Genomic DNA, 17,032 nt, shown 5'->3' on the forward strand with positions numbered 1-17,032 from the left:
ATGATGAATTAATGGCTGGCTACACTAATTATGAAGAATTTATGGCAGCCTTCAGAGTTCTTGTTGTTGAAGATGATCCTACTTGTCTTCTAATAATCAAAACAATGCTCCAGAAACTATACCAAGGTTTGTTGATTTGTTTACTGCAATTTCTTTTTTTTTTTTCCTCCTTAAATGCTATTTTTTTTAATAAATATTCGTAGTATTCTCGATTAATTTGATATTTATTTGAATTAATTTTTAATATTGCTCTTAATTTCACTTTAATAACATAGAAATTATACTTCCATGATAAGTTTGATTTTAGGCATAGTGTTTTGATTGCAGTTCTAGAATAGAAAACTGAAGTTACTGTTAGATTGATAAAAGCCGTAGTAATTAATTGCCTATTTTGGTTTGAGAAAGAAGAAATATCAATGGCGTAGAGATACAGAATTACTAGTTGTTGTGATGGTCAATTTTATTCAGTTGATGAAATAGTAAGAAATTATGGCATTTTGTGACTGTGTCAACTTCAGTTACGGCTTGTCGTCGAGCGAAGGATGCTTTATCTATGCTTCGACAGGATAAAAACAGGTTTGATATTATCATAAGTAATTTGCGTATGCCAGAGATCGACGGCTTTAAGCTCCTTGAGATCCTTCAGTTGGAGTCCATGGATTTGCCTGTTGTTAGTAAGTGTACAATTCTTTCACCTTTTACTATATCTTCACTCATTTGGTACTGCATAATTAATTCTGTAATGGCATTATATATATGTAGTGACATCTGCAGAAGATGGAAAAGACATTGTTCTCAAGGGAATCATCCAGGGGGCTTGTGATTATTTGGTGAAACCTGTTTCCATGGAGAAGATCAAAGTCATATGGCAACATGTTATCCGCAAGAAATTTATTAGGTTGAAAGAACTACATCAATCAACAGATGTGAAAGGTGGTGGTGAGTCTAAAAATGCAGATAATGAACCCCTACAAATTGAAGGAACATTCAAAAGAAGATTAAATGACGACCAAGAAGATGAGGTGACCAGTGGAAAGAAGCAACGGGTAACTTGGACGCAAGAGCTGCATCAGAAGTTTGTCACGGCAGTGAATCAACTGGGCCGTGATAGTATGATTTCTTTTCTTTCTTTATTTTCTTCTCAAACTTGTTTAACATGTTTCATGGTGCATGCAGTAGAAAACTTTAAAAGCTTTCTAATATACTGACTGATAAGGTAAAAATAAAAATGCCAGCTTTATGGGAAATCCGGCTTACTAGATTTTGTATCAATTTTTTCTTTGGTTCACTCAAAGACCACAAACAAATGGATTCTGTTTGGATAAATCTGTTCTGTTTCTTTCCGTTTTCTAATAACTCAAAATTAATGCAGGGGCTGTTCCAAAGAAAATCTTGGAACGCATGAAAGAAATGAATGTTTCTGGTCTTACCAGAGAAAATGTGGCCAGCCATCTTCAGGTAATTGTTGGAGTTACAGTGGATACATTACCTTCGTATTAGTATATTTCTGTGCAGATCAAAATTACTGAAGAATACCATGAACTTTCAGAAATACCGTTTGCATCTTCAAAAGCTAACTGAGTCTCCACATGAGATTGGTCAAGCCCGAGCCTACATGGATCCCGACAAATCATTTTTTGGGTATTCTTCTCCAGCAGCCACCATTTCGAGTAAAGTTGTAGTACCAAGTCTTGCCATCCCTGAAGCCACTGGATTTAACTCTAGAGGAGTTGGCATGCCTTACGTTGATCAAAGGAACCTTTATGACTCCAGGACTCCTTTACATTCTGTAACTGATTTGTCTATTCATGATTATCCTTTTAGGAATACTACTCCTGTAGCTATGACTCCCTTTACAAAATCATTTTCCCCAGCTCAGGATTATGAATATATGTATTCGGGTGACATTGCTCAGCAATCTAGAAACTTCTCAATCGTTGAGTTTAAGGGTGAAAATATGTGTCAGATTATGCCTGATCAGTCTCTACTTCCTATCGAATACTATGAAGATCAGGAAGCGACCTTGCGTGGGCCATTTGTTTAGGTTAGTTTCTCCTACATTTAGAAAATCTTTAAGTTGTTTTTGTGAATCTGCATCATTATATCTCATAATAAGTAATCATAAATTGCTTAAAATTTCTTTTTTGTTTTCCCCTTTCAGAAAGGCATGTGCTAGCTGAGATTGACTCAACAGTGGTGGCTACTCTTTTTTTAATGCTTCTTTGTTAGAGACATCTGACCCAGTCCTCAACAATGGTTCTTTCTTTTCTTCTTTAATCCTGAAAGAACTTCTAAGGACTAAATCTTTATTGTAATTTGTGAGCTACTAATCTTTAGATTCTGTCTAAACGATTATTTAATCAAGAACCTTTTGTTGGCATTTAAAAGCCCTGAAAACTAATGAGACATGCCTGATTTGCTAAATTACTACCATTTAAAATTTAAAATTTTGCATTATTTTGGCTCTAGATAAGGGGTACACTTGCAGGCTCTTTATTCTTCCACTTCTACTGAATATTCTTTCACCTCTTTTTGTTTTTTCGTTTGAATTATTAATTGTTTTAGGCTCCCTGTGGATTTTAGGTTAATAATCAAATTGTTATATTGATATATTCAACACAAATACAACTCCAATGTTTAAAAAAACAAAGCACTCTGTCAAGTAATTTCCCTTTGACTGGACGTCGCTATGAAGACTACTGAAGAAGGTAGTCAGTCAGCGCATTAATAAGAAAGATAGAAGAGTTGCTAAGCCAAAAAGGCTACCAGCCACATTCATCTTATTGCCTCTGCTTGGAAGCATTGTGGGAAGTGCACATTCCTCGCCATTAAAGATTACTTTTGTGGGAAATCCATCTCCTTTAGCCACATCAATATTAGGGGTTGTCTTTTTTGTAAACGAAATTACTGACTGCTGCTTTCCGGGAACCTGGGGATCTTTTTTGGGGTTGGCACCATTCTTTTCGGCCACAAGATAATTCAAACCTGGAAAACCCTGCAACAATATCGTATTATTGGAACCAGTCAGCGCACTTCCATTCATAGAATAAACTCTTTCAAAACCCGGCGCTGCCTTGTCTAACTGAACGGCAGCAAACCACTCTGGGAAATCAGTTTCACCCCAGTTAAAAAGAGTGATCCTTGCGGTCCAGCCACCTCTGTAATCTGATAATAAATGCCAGTTGATGCTAACTCCACAATTATCCCCACAGGGCAATTGACTAGGAACACTAAAACCTTTCATCTCGTACCACTTTAAAGTTTCAATTGTACGATTCTCAAATGGAACAAGAAGAGCATCAGGCGGCACAAGAAGAGCTGGCTCAGTAACACTGCATGTTTGACTAGAATTGGTGTTGCAGCCACAGGCGCATGTGCTACATGGGATGGCAGTATCATAGAAGAAGGCCGAAAACGATACACAACATCTTGGACTTGTCAGTCTTGCCAGTGTTCCCTGCTTGGGCTGTGTAATGTTGCAAACCACTTTCCAACTAGCAATTGCCATTGATTCTGTAGGTAACCCACTTGAATCTGGGAATCTACTTGGCAGCACTTGAACAGGAGACCCACATTGATATTCCGGATTTAGTGTGCCACTGATCTTCCAGTTCTGTGGAGGGACAAGCTCAGTTCTGTTGAGATCTGGTGGCATTTTGTAAACTTGCATTTGGAAAATGGAGTGAGACTTGGTAGGATCAACGCTAGGAGGCAGAATTGTTCCATTTCGACAACAGAAAGGAATTCTGCCAATATTTGTATCATTTGCTCTTGTAGGAGGTAAATCAATAATCGTCGGCCTTCTTTCACAATTCAATGCAGCTGAAAAATCCAGATCCCGATAGTATTGACCTTGCGGTCCATATATGCATTCTGATGTGTCAACAACCTGAGGGAATGCTCCTTTCATGGCATGGATGAATTCTTCTCTCACCCATTCCCAGCTTAATTTCCAGTTATCGAGGCGCCCCAGAGGGTTATTGTTGGAGATTGAAACTTGTGCCCAGTAATTTGTGTCATACGACCTCATCACATCATACATTATGATAAGATCGCCATCTTGGTCTTCCCCTGTGAGGTTTGTTCTAAAAGTTGGATCTTTGATGCAGCATAGGTTCATCTGACTGTTCCCTACAGAAACACAAGAATGATGTTTCTTCAATCTTTCGTAATTTATATGAAATTCAGAAGTCGTTTAAGATGTAAAAGTAGTTTTAGCATAATCAAAACTACGTTACCTTCGATTGTAGGAATGGGGCATCTATAGCCATCGTTGGCAAGAGAGATATTATTGGGCATGGGAACGTTTGGGGCTCCAACACCAAACTGAGTACCCACCAATCGGACCTGAACCTCCATCTGGGTTACATCCCCCGCCGTTTCAACAGCAGACTTAAGGTCACTCTCTGGGAAGCCTGCAAAAACGGTGCCGTCGCCAACAAAAGCAGGAAGAGAAGAGCCGTCAACTAAAACAGCATTAGTTGCAGAAACCAAAATCTCGTCATGTTGAAACCCAACAAAAACTCTCCATGACTTAAGTTCATCGAGGCCATTGTTGAGAATGGTCAGAGTGGACTCGAACCTGTAAGGCTGGTTGGGTGAGTTAATCGGTGGGATAGGATAGCCTGTGGTGTGAGTGTAGGATAAAAATACGCCATTGCAGGTTGATGATGGTGTTGGAGCTTGTGAGTCGACACTGTTCGAAGAGAATAAGATTGTAACGAAGATCAAAATGATGTACAGATAATTAAAAGACATGGTTAGCGAAAACAGTAGTTTGGAAAGGAGATTATTATGTGTGTAAAAGAAGAAATGTGAAGAAGAAAGCTTTATATTTGCAGTTGAATGAAATAGAATTGGGTTGAGTTCGTTTTGACGTGCCGTCTCTATTTGTTCTTGCATTTCATGCATGGAAAGGAGTCTAAAGAGAACTGTAATGGTAATAAAGTTTGTGACTTGTGAATCATATAATAGGATTTATTTATTTTAATAAAGTAGGAAGAAGTCTTCACCGGAATGGACAGTTGGTCAGCGTCAAGCTTTTGTGTTGAAGATAAATTGAAGAGATTATTATTAATTTTTGTTATCAGGGAATAAAAATTATTTTAATGGAGCTCATACTTGACCAATGTCAGCTCTTGATCTCTCTGTCCTGTCGCCAACACTGTTATGCATAAGAAATTGTATGGCCTGCAAGGCAGCTTGAATGATTATCGTTAACAACAGGAGCCTATAAGGCAGATTATTTAAGTGACAAAGCATGTCTCTTTCATGGAGGCAGCTCAGCTCATCTCACCTGGCCACCGAAGGTGACCCAAAGTATATATATTCATAAGATCAAGTGCCTAATTTATTCAACCACTCAGTATATTCAATGGTTCATTGCCTATTATATTTTCCACCGCTTTTTTTTATATGAAATGGATACTTGATTCTCCTTTCAATTGAAGATGGTTAACTTTATTAAAAATGATTATCTATATATTTAAAATAACTTTTATTATTTATATTTAGAATAATAAAATTATTTATACATAGTTTTAAATATATAATTAGATATATAAAAAATATATCATTATATATGATTTTAAATAATAAAAAAAAATTAGTGATACATTATTATCATAATATATATAGAAAAAGAAAATACAATTATAAATATAATTGTATTATATGTATAAATAATATTTATAAATTTAATCATAAATAATTATATATTATTAATTATCTAATTATAAGATGATATAACATTATTTATACGTAAATTTGTATATATAATTTTATTATTATGAATAATAACTACTGTATCATAATTATCTAATATAAAAATGGGTTATCTTCTAATTTAGTACATTTTTTTAAACAAAAAAGAAATTGAATTCCTCGCAAATCTAATGAAGAGAGACGAAACATTTGAATTGGAAAGTTTGGCATGCCGCATAACTGTTTCTACCGTTTAGGTTCTTCGACCGTTTGAACGTAAGTAAAAGCCCTTTAGAATTTGACTTCTGGCCAACTGGGGACCACTAGATGCGTCAGAATCCAAACTGACCGTTTTATTTAAAAAATAGCCGTTAGATGCCATTCGATATCCACTCGACCGTTGCATAAACCCCTTCACAGACCCCACGTGCCAACTCCTTTTTTGAACTTAAAATTCAAAATCAACTTCCTCAGACAGCATTCATGTTCATTTATCTCTACTTCCCTGAAAGCCTTATCTGCTTATAGCTTGCTTCGCTTCAACCAAAATTTCAATTTACATTTGGGTCTTGAGGGTTTTTTCGTTTTCCTGATCTGGGTTTAGGGTCTTGGGACTCTCTTTCTTCCTTTGAAAGAGAGGTTAGTGGATCTCTCGGAAATTTGTGGAAAAAGAGACGTAAAAGAAAAAGTATAACAAAATGGTAAGAAGAGCTTCTTCTTCTCCATCTTCATCACCAGTAACCATAACGGTGTCATCATCCGGAGGAGGTATTCGAAGCATGGGCCTAACAAGTCCAGTACCGCGTGCTTCAGTATCAAACAATCCTATTTCTCCTCTCAGTGGTAGAGGAAATCGTGCTTCAAGCGGTGGGAATAGGACTTCAAGTGGAGGAAGATATGTTTCAATGTTGAGAGACGATGCCACGGAGGAGTTAAGTTCAGAATTCGTGACGTACACAGTTCATATACCTGCAACTCCTGATCACCAGTCTCTGTCTGCCTCACAAACAAGCCTCAATGAGGAAACAAAGAATGAGCCCAAACCTGAGAGAAGTTTCATATCAGGTACTATTTTTACTGGAGGGTTCAACTCAGTGACTAGAGGACATGTTATTGACTGTTCTTTAGAAAAATCGGAACCTCCTAAATCAGGGTTGATTTGTGGAATGAAAGGATGTGATGAGAAAGCAATGCAAAATAAATGTGAATGTGGGTTCAAGATTTGTAGAGATTGTTATTTGGATTGTACTGGAAGTGGAGGGCATTGTCCCGGGTGCAAAGAAACATACAAGGATGTCTCTGACGGTGATACTGAGGATGAGGTTATGTCTGAGGCAGAGGATCAGGCTTTACCTTTGCCTTCAGTGGCGGATTTCAAGCTGGACAAGAGGCTTTCACTTGTAAAATCATTTAAGGCTCAAAATCATCCACCTGATTTTGATCACACTCGTTGGTTGTTTGAGACAAAGGGGACATATGGGTACGGCAATGCTGTTTGGCCGAAAGACGGGTTTGGTGTTGGATCTGGAGCTAATGGATTTGAGCATCCTCCAGATTTTGGGGAGAGAAACCGGAGACCGTTGACCAGGAAGATGGGGGTTTCTGCTGCAATTCTTAGTCCATACAGGTAAATTCTTCTTATCTTGTTTATAGAAATTTTATGTAATTATTTTATTTCTGTATGTTTGGTAGACTGCGCATCTGGTGGTAAATCATACAGGCTTCTTTCCCTTTAGAAATCTTTATAGATTGTTAATGATTCTTGATTCAGTATACAAGGTTCGGTTGGGTCCATATGAAATTTAGGAGAGATGTTTGATGCCCGTTCATTCAATTTTTATCAATTAGTTTTGTTTAATTCAATTCTATAATCCTCAATAGTTCTATTAGGAAAATTCATTCATCTAGCTATTTAAATATGAACTGGATGTTTTCTAGCTGAAGATGACATTTCTTTTCAGACGTAATTGTAATTACTTGAAGATGAAAATTAATTTCCCTATTGTATAATAGAAAGTATGACAAATTTAGTACTGAAGATTTCTTATATATGATGACTGTGTCTCAAAAAGGTATATTTGTTTGCGATTTTAACTTGGAAATATGAATGCAGGCTGATTATTATGATTCGTTTAGTTGCTCTCGGCTTCTTTCTTACATGGAGAATCCGACACCCCAACCGTGATGCAATGTGGTTGTGGGGAATGTCAATAACTTGTGAGCTCTGGTTTGCCTTTTCATGGCTGCTTGATCAACTCCCTAAGCTTTGCCCTGTCAACAGAGTCACTGACCTCTCTGTTCTCATAGACCGTTTTGAATCCCCTAACCTTCGAAACCCGAAAGGACGATCTGACCTTCCTGGTATTGATGTATTTGTCTCAACAGCTGACCCAGAAAAAGAACCACCTCTTGTCACAGCAAACACCATTTTGTCAATCCTTGCTGTTGATTATCCAGTGGAAAAACTCGCTTGCTATCTGTCTGACGATGGTGGCGCTCTTTTGACATTTGAAGCGCTTGCAGAGACCGCTAGCTTTGCAAGAATTTGGGTTCCTTTCTGTCGAAAGCATAAAATAGAACCGAGGAATCCAGAGGCATATTTTGGTCAGAAGCGTGATTTTCTTAAGAATAAAGTGAGGCTGGATTTTGTTAGAGAAAGAAGAAGAGTGAAGAGAGAATATGATGAGTTCAAGGTAAGGATCAATTCATTACCAGAATCCATAAGGAGAAGATCTGATGCTTATAATGCCCACGAAGAGCTTCGAGCAAAGAAGAAACAGGTAGAGATGGGGAGAAATCCTTCAGAGTCTGTTAAGGTTCCGAAGGGTACATGGATGTCAGATGGTTCTCATTGGCCTGGAACTTGGGCTTCTGCAGAAACAGACCACTCAAGAGGGGATCATGCTGGTATAATTCAGGTAATTTCATAAAGTTTTTTTATATCTGAAATACTTGACATGGAGTGGAGTCTGTTTGTGAAAGCCTTATAACTTTTAACTTTCCTATTACAGGCAATGCTGGCTCCACCGAATGCAGAACCAGTTTTGGGGGCAGAAGCAGATGGCGATAACTTGATTGACACAACAGAAGTTGATATTAGGCTGCCAATGTTGGTCTATGTATCTCGCGAGAAGAGGCCAAGTTATGATCACAATAAGAAAGCTGGCGCCATGAATGCTTTAGTTAGAACCAGTGCTATAATGTCAAATGGTCCGTTTATTCTCAATCTTGATTGTGATCACTACATTTATAATTCTCTTGCTTTGAGAGAAGGAATGTGCTTTATGCTAGATAGAGGTGGGGATAGGATCTGCTATGTTCAGTTCCCACAAAGGTTTGAGGGGATTGATCCAAATGACCGGTATGCAAATCATAATACCGTGTTCTTTGATGTCACCATGAGAGCTCTCGATGGTTTACAAGGGCCAATGTATGTAGGCACAGGCTGCATTTTCAGGAGAACTGCTCTCTATGGATTTAGTCCTCCTAGAACCACTGAACACCGAGGATGGTTTGGCAGAAGGAAGATTAAATTGTTTTTGAGAAAACCCAAGGTGGAAAAGAAGGTAGAAGATGAGATAGTTTTGCCTATTAATGGGGAACACAATGATGATGAGGATGCAGATATCGAATCATTGCTTCTTCCCAAAAGGTTTGGCAACTCTACTTCTCTGGCTGCATCCATCCCAGTGGCAGAATATCAAGGAAGGCTGCTTCAAGATTTGCAAGGCAAGGGTAACCACGGCAGACCAGCTGGTTCTCTTGCTGTGCCTCGTGAACCTTTGGATGCTGCTACTGTTGCGGAAGCAATAAGTGTTATCTCTTGCTTCTATGAGGACAAAACTGAGTGGGGGAAAAGAGTGGGGTGGATATATGGCTCTGTAACAGAAGATGTAGTGACAGGCTATCGCATGCACAATAGAGGATGGAGATCTGTTTACTGTGTAACAAAGAGGGATGCGTTTCGAGGAACAGCTCCGATAAATCTTACCGACAGGCTCCACCAAGTCCTTAGATGGGCAACCGGCTCTGTTGAGATCTTTTTCTCGAGGAACAATGCACTTTTCGCCAGCCCGAGAATGAAATTCTTGCAAAGAGTTGCATACTTCAATGTGGGGATGTACCCTTTCACGTCGATGTTTCTCCTAGTCTATTGCATCCTTCCTGCAGTGTCTCTATTCTCCGGACAGTTTATAGTCCAATCTCTAAGTGTAACCTTTCTCATCTTCTTGTTGGCCATCACCATCACCTTATGCATGCTTGCTCTGCTAGAAATCAGATGGTCTGGAATTACTCTCCATGATTGGTGGCGAAATGAACAGTTTTGGTTGATCGGTGGGACAAGTGCCCATCCTGCAGCAGTGTTGCAAGGACTGTTGAAGGTTATTGCAGGAGTTGACATCTCCTTCACATTGACGTCTAAATCTGCCACACCTGAAGATGGAGATGATGAGTTTGCAGAGCTTTATGAGGTTAAGTGGAGCTTCTTAATGGTTCCTCCGATAACTATCATGATGGTAAACTCCATTGCTATTGCAGTGGGTATAGCAAGAACCATGTATAGCGCATTTCCAGAGTGGAGTAAGCTTATTGGAGGAGTGTTCTTCAGCTTCTGGGTCTTATGCCATCTCTACCCATTTGCCAAGGGATTAATGGGGAGGAGAGGTAAGGTTCCAACTATCGTCTTTGTGTGGTCTGGACTGCTCTCTATCGTTATATCTTTGCTTTGGGTGTACATAAACCCTCCATCTGGAGGGCAAGATTACCTGAAGTTTCAGTTCCCCTGAAGCTGCTGCCCGCAAATTCTGTGAAGTTGCTCAACTTTAGTTTGTAGGATAGTCCATTTTTTCAATCAATGGTCTGTATTCCTTATTTAGAATGTAATGAATTTGAGTTTAGCTTATTCAATGCTTGTTATTGTTGCTTTAATTTTAGCAATTCCTACGGAAATGGATAATAGGCCATTAGACATAAAATTTGAGGCAGTTGATTCTTGTGAGGTCAAATTCCTGTTCCAAGTGGTGCCGGAATCTATCAGAATCTTCTGTCAAGCATATTAGAGAGCTGCTTCAATACGTTTGTAACAAACCCTTGTAGAATCTCTGTGTAGTACTCGTACTCTTTCTCAAGCATTCTCATCTTTTGTCAATGTCACATCTTCGTAAACTTGAAGATCCATGTTATTTGCACATGCATATGTGTAACAGAAAGGTAACCTTTACTCTCAAGCGTCCAACAATAGTTTTAAATAATGGTCAACATTCCCCAGCTGTATCAATGCTATCCAAAAGGGAAATTGCTGGGATTGATGAGTTGTTCTTGGCTCCTATGAAGCGCTCGCTTCCCTTCATTTGTAATGGCACCATATTTAACATGATGACTTCCTAGGACCAGAGAGAATAAACCACTTTCACAAAATTAGTCGTAAATGTGGACCATAGACGGTTGATGGTCCCCTGTCAGGTCAACCTTAGAGCCAAACCCTGTTTCTAGCTGTAAAGTTTCTTCAGTTCCAAACTTCTCTTTCCACTACATGTACTCTTGCTGGCCCTTTCCTTCGTTTGTTCTTTTTCTCACATGCCACAACCAAAGTTCTGCTGATGCTTATATACCAAAATAAATATACCTCGAGCTTCTGTCATCTTCAGATTCCCTACTAAGTATAAATCCATTTGGTTCATTAAGGGGGACTCAAACTATGGAGCTCTTTGTTTATGTGCACATGCCATAGAAAGGGACAAATATTCATGGCAAAGAACCAGAAAAAACAAACGGGTCCTCAAATATCCCCATTTTAGCAAATTCGTTTCAAGCTACTTCAGCGGAAAGGCCGTTTCACAATGGATTCTAGTCCGAATTTAGCCCGATCCACCAAGGTCAAAAATTACATTCAACAATAGATGGATCCAAAATTTATTGGATTGCGATGTCTGACGGGTCTACTACTCCTGTAACTCTCAACACAGTTGTGGCTCATTATTCTTTTTTGGCATTTTACAGAGTCATCATGTTCTATTATTATTAATTTAGCTTAAATTAATTTTAATGTTAAAAAAAAAAAAAAAAAACTCCACATCATATGTAAACCGTCATTTCCTTCAACTCCACATGAATAACCTGCTTTCTCCCTCCTTCCAAAAGGAACAAAGAACAGAAAGAATAACCCACTTCAATCCACCTTCATCGCATGAGATCAATTTGTTATCTTCACAAAATAACTTGGGTTCTGCCGGCATCTCTGTATAATACTTGATTATGCAAAATTCATTCTTGTTGAGGTTTGGTTTGGTTTAACCGGATGAGTCGGATGGGTCAATCGCCATCTCTGTTGCCAGCCTCTCTCTCTCTTTTAGAACCATCTAACCTTACCAAATGATTAAAACAAAATATTACATTAGCTATGATTATAACAACTGAAAAAGAAAAGCTGTCTAAGTCAGATTCATCTCCTCTCTTATCATTTCACATATTAAATTTGGTAGGCCCGGCGTCTGTTAATGCGTCCTAATCCAGTTTTAACATTAAAAATTTGATAGCAAGGGAAAAACTCAACCATCAAAAGCAGAAACCGTAGAATTAATAGCTAAAACCAACAAATCTGTATATAAAATAAATTAAGGCTATGTGAGAATTGAGATCATCTCAATCATACCAAAAATACACCAATCACAACGTGAAACCCGTTAATTCCACAAGACTCTAGCAACTGGCCACGTGAGAAACCAGGGCAAAAAGAATCCTTCCCATCCCTACTATGGACACCTCTTATGCAACAATGAGATTATCAGGTCCCCGTAAAATTTGATGGTTAACCTCGAAATTGCTATTATTTCACCGTAATTGGCCTGATAAAGCTTATCTATAACACCAAAAGAATTCAGGAAAACAAACAAATGTTAATCAATCTAATGAGGAAAAAGAAAAAAAAAAGATTGCCCCAAGAGAGAGTAGGAGATAGTTCACAACTCTTCAGCCGCTGCCACCTAAGAACTTAATCCTTGGACGTGGACTGAATCCTATCACAACTCAAAAGCTTTTTTGGATTCTTCCCATGCTGATTTATCTTTTCAGCCGGCACCACACCTCAATTTAAGAAACAAAGTTCCTTTCCACCATTGAAATAAGGACAAATCAACGTACATCAATACACATGCCCTCCACCTCTTGCTCCTTTAAATTCAAATACTAATTTGTTATACCCTATTCTTTATTCAAATTTTATAATAATGTTCTGCCAGAAATGCGATAAGATAAAAGCAAATGCATAATCCAGAAGACTACCTCTTTATTAAAGTCCTTTACCAACCGCTGTATCACAAGGGCATTTCAGGGAAATTTGAAAATTCTCAAGAAACAAACAGCTACACCGACAAAAGACGTGAGCCTGATAAATTATATTTGCCAGTTGCGCATTTGGGAAAAGCCCTTCACTTTAATGACACTACAACCACGTGTAGTGCTGCCACCATGGGAGGTTATTCATATCTGGCTTTTCCTAGGGTACTAACAATGGCCCTAATGCAAATTACATCTCAAAAAACAGCTCTATTATATACACAGATAACGTACAATAACAAATTGAATATCTTTTTTCCTTTTATTTTCAAGAGACACAAAGAAATAATAGAATAGAATACAAATCACTGAGAAATAACAAGAGTCGAGTCACAAAAGAAAAAATTGGAGTAGAGAAAAAGGAAAAAAATTAAATTATGAGGAAGATAAATATGAAAAAATAAAAAATAGTCCTTGAATAAAATTTACCGGCACCAAGAAAAAGAGGATGGTGATGATAATTCAATGTGAGTGGCCGTATAAATCGTATGGTGCCCATAGTGTATCAAGGGGGCAATGTCGCTTAGAGTCAAGCCTAATCCACGGCTTTCCACTACCGGACCAATGCAGTAAGCTAACCGGACCAGGGTGTAGGTCACGACAGCTGCCACGCACATTATCCCCACCCAAACCGTGCTGATTCCACCTGTGTTCAATCGGCGCCACATGTCCGGCAAAAACCAGGAGGTACGGCGGCAGTGAGCCGAGCTCGTAGATTCTGTCACTCTTCTGAATCTCCATCCATCTCTCGATCCTTTTGGTGTATCCGGCCAGTCTCCACTTAACCAGATCTATGACCATCACTCCGGTATTAAAGTAACAAGGTTTTCTTCCGTAAAAAGTCGCAGAAAATTTTCCCTTCCTCCAAAACGTTGCCGTAAAATATTTGGTGAAGTTTGCGTGGCAGTATTCCGGCGCACCGATTGTTTTAGAGCCCAAGCTTGTAGCCCAGAGTTTTGCAATATCGTCAACAACCACTAAATCAGAGTCTAAGTAAATCACTCTGCGAACACATGGCTCTAGCAGATCAGCCAAATAATTCCTGGCATAATTTAACGGCTGTTCAAGTGCTTGTCTAACAGAAGTGGAGATCATGTTTCGTACAATTTCTGGTTCGAAATAATAAACCTTGAACTTCAATTGTGGGAAAGTGGATCTCACTAGGTTTTCCAGATTAGTCTCTGAGACCAAGAAGTGAAAGAAAATACTCTCTGGACACATGGAATGTTGCAAAATGGAATGAACCGCTGCGATTGACCCACGAAGGTACTCAACATCGAGAGTAATCGCTACATGGACCAGGGAGGGATCGCAAACACCGGCTCTACCGTTGACTTTGTGGGCACTACTGCCACATTCATCTGCATTGTGAAATATCGAAGCTTTTCGGAATGAAAATGGATTTAATGAATCAACGGAGAACAGATGGGAGGATTTAATGGCTTCTGCGGGAGGAGATGATTGGAAAGAAAGAGATAGAACGATCAACAAGGTTGCGGCTGAAAAATATCCAGAGAATCTCAAAATAGATAGCATCTTTTCACGGTAAAATCCTCCACTCTTCTTTCTCTTCGATTTGAAATCGAATCGATCTGCTATAATGGATGATAATCGAAGAAATGCTTGAGTTCCTTTAAGGGGTGCCAGTGTTATGAATAATACTAATAAAAATATAAGAAAGATAATCGAAAGTTCACGAATCGATCTTTTACTGGGTATCAAAGTATAATTGCCGTGGGAACGAAGCGACCTTGGGAGAGAGAGAAAGTACAAGAATCCATATTACCAAACCAGGCCGCGAAATTAGGGCCCGGCGCTACCGTTCCCCGCCGTTTAGGCGTCTACTTTATGACTCTCTCCCCTCTACTTGAACTCTCTATCTCTCTCTCTCTGTTAACTTCTTTTTCGTGGGTGAAGTTGATAGTAGCGGAACTAAAACACAAGTGGGTACTGGAGAGAGACTGCCCCTTTCGTCTCCTCGATTTTTTCTTTTTTCTCCTAACTTTGCGTTGCTCACCATAGAAATCCAGGGGAAACATGAAATTAAATTTATATTTTAAGGATAAATTTAATAAGAAATAAAATAATTAGTAGGTTTTAGTGTATGGTAATAATATACAACAAAATTTATACATATGTCAAGAGACTTGAATAAGAGAAAAAGAAGGACCAGCTGTCCTTCTCTTCTATGACAATGACGATTACGTCCCCGTGCAGCACGTACAAAGTGTTTAGTACGTATTTCACCATTTATTATAATTGGGTCAGCCAGCCTCATAATCTTTGCTTGATCCAGAACCAGAATCTGAGCCCACCCGGATTATTTTTCCTACTTGAAAAGGTGGGTACTAGATGGATCACCCATCATGTTAACTTAACAATTGATTTGTAGGTTTTTGGCTTTGCTCACTCTATAAGTATGTCACACCTAAAAGAAATTATCATCGGTGGAGTCCTTGTGAATCAGTTTTGCTTTTAAGGCAAAAGATCAATTCTTTCATGGAAACTTAAATGAAACATTTAAATGTCAAATATGCATACTCGTAAAAACCATCAAATTCTTACTTTTTACGATACAGTTGTTTACAGTAAAGTTGGATGTATCAATTTTGGAATTCTCAACTTGGTTAATCAAAACGCAAATGCAATTATGTGGTGGTATCCATATAATGTTATAAAAGAAAGGCTATTTTTTTTCCAGAGTTTTAATTGAATATTAAAAACACGTTTAATATAGTTAAAATTTTTAAGTATTTATTTATAAGTTAATTTTTATTAAATTTTTTAATTATAAATATAGGTAAAATCATCATTTTTATTTTTTATATTAAAATATAAATATATTTTTATTTTTATTTTTTATAAATTTTGAAAAGTGATATTTCATCGTAATCTCAACTTAAAAAATATATATGTATATTTCACCTTCATAAACCCTTAAGGTTTTTTTCTTTTTAACGAAATAACGGTTGTCATTCTCCTTCTTTATCTCTCTACCACCACTAATGATGTCTCAAGACAGAGGAAGAAGTTGTCGTCACGTTTTCTGTCCAGTCAACTTCAAACGGAGTTTCTATCATGCAATTCATCTTCGTTCAAAGTCTAATATATGAAATACACAACGACAACTTCTTCCTCTTTGATTCATTATGTTGGTGCTTCTTCTTTTATTGTGAGACATCGTTGACGATGACAAAAAGAAAAGAGGGAAGAATGGTGGTCCTCATCATCACGATTGTCAACAAAAAAAACTCTAAAAGGGTGTTTGGTTTAGGTAATGTTTTATTACTAAAATAAAAATATTACCTTGAAGATAAATTACTGGATATAAATTATTACTATGTTTAATAAAATTTGATAGGTATAGATAATTATTGTATTTGGTTAAAGGTAATAAAAGAATACTAGTAAATTATTTTACTTAAATGCTCTTGAATATAAATATTTTTAAATATTTTTTATATTATTTGTTATATTAATTAAAAATAAATTTATTTTTGTCTTAAAAAATTAATAAATAATAATATAATTATAATAAAATCAAAATTACATTGGTAACTTTAAAAACCTAAAATGAATGTGGTAATTAGGTCAACACTTATATTATTTGTCACGTCAATATTGATAATAAAAATTTATTATAATATTTTATTATTGACAAACAAAACAAAAGAATAAAAGATAGATAACCAAAATAATCTTTCAATACTAGAATCAAATGGGCCTCTAAGGGTTTGGAAGAGTGAAATGTTATTTTTTTAACTTAAGATTGAGATAAAATATTGTTTTTCAAAATTTAAGAGGAGAAATAAAATAAAATTATATATATTTAAATATAAAAAATAAAATAATATTTTTATTTTTATTTTTATTTATAACTAAAAGATTTAAATATAAATTAATTTATAAATAAATATTTGGATTTTTTAAATTGTTATACATGTATATACGCACGAGTATGTTTGGGAATTGATTCAGAACTTTAGGCAGAAAT

The 17,032-nt window shown here is 37.2% G+C and overlaps 4 protein-coding genes across 4 annotated transcripts; 2 read left to right on the top strand and 2 right to left on the bottom strand.

Moving 5' to 3' along the window:
• Window positions 1-524: 524 nt before the first annotated feature.
• Window positions 525-2,367, top strand: LOC123215767 (two-component response regulator ORR21-like). The gene is made up of 5 exons (XM_044635993.1): window positions 525-674; window positions 763-1,110; window positions 1,373-1,458; window positions 1,550-2,044; window positions 2,162-2,367. Exons 1-4 carry the CDS (start codon window positions 554-556, stop codon window positions 2,042-2,044), a joined length of 1,050 nt encoding a protein of 349 aa, XP_044491928.1. The 5' UTR covers window positions 525-553; the 3' UTR covers window positions 2,162-2,367.
• A 210-nt stretch (window positions 2,368-2,577) lies between these two features.
• On the bottom strand, window positions 2,578-4,902 carry LOC123215768 (COBRA-like protein 7). The gene is made up of 2 exons (XM_044635994.1): window positions 4,239-4,902; window positions 2,578-4,131 (listed from the first exon to the last, which is right to left on the bottom strand). Exons 1-2 carry the CDS (start codon window positions 4,900-4,902, stop codon window positions 2,717-2,719), a joined length of 2,079 nt encoding a protein of 692 aa, XP_044491929.1. The 3' UTR covers window positions 2,578-2,716.
• Window positions 4,903-6,186: 1,284 nt separating this feature from the next.
• Window positions 6,187-10,852, top strand: LOC123215769 (cellulose synthase-like protein D5). The gene is made up of 3 exons (XM_044635995.1): window positions 6,187-7,330; window positions 7,817-8,621; window positions 8,715-10,852. Exons 1-3 carry the CDS (start codon window positions 6,402-6,404, stop codon window positions 10,488-10,490), a joined length of 3,510 nt encoding a protein of 1,169 aa, XP_044491930.1. The 5' UTR covers window positions 6,187-6,401; the 3' UTR covers window positions 10,491-10,852.
• Window positions 10,853-12,968: 2,116 nt separating this feature from the next.
• On the bottom strand, window positions 12,969-15,116 carry LOC123215770 (probable galacturonosyltransferase-like 7). The gene has a single exon (XM_044635996.1). It carries the CDS (start codon window positions 14,572-14,574, stop codon window positions 13,501-13,503), a length of 1,074 nt encoding a protein of 357 aa, XP_044491931.1. The 5' UTR covers window positions 14,575-15,116; the 3' UTR covers window positions 12,969-13,500.
• Window positions 15,117-17,032: the final 1,916 nt, after the last annotated feature.

The sequence above is a fragment of the Mangifera indica genome, chromosome 5 (genome assembly GCF_011075055.1).
Source record: "Mangifera indica cultivar Alphonso chromosome 5, CATAS_Mindica_2.1, whole genome shotgun sequence".
Lineage (NCBI taxonomy): Eukaryota > Viridiplantae > Streptophyta > Magnoliopsida > Sapindales > Anacardiaceae > Mangifera > Mangifera indica.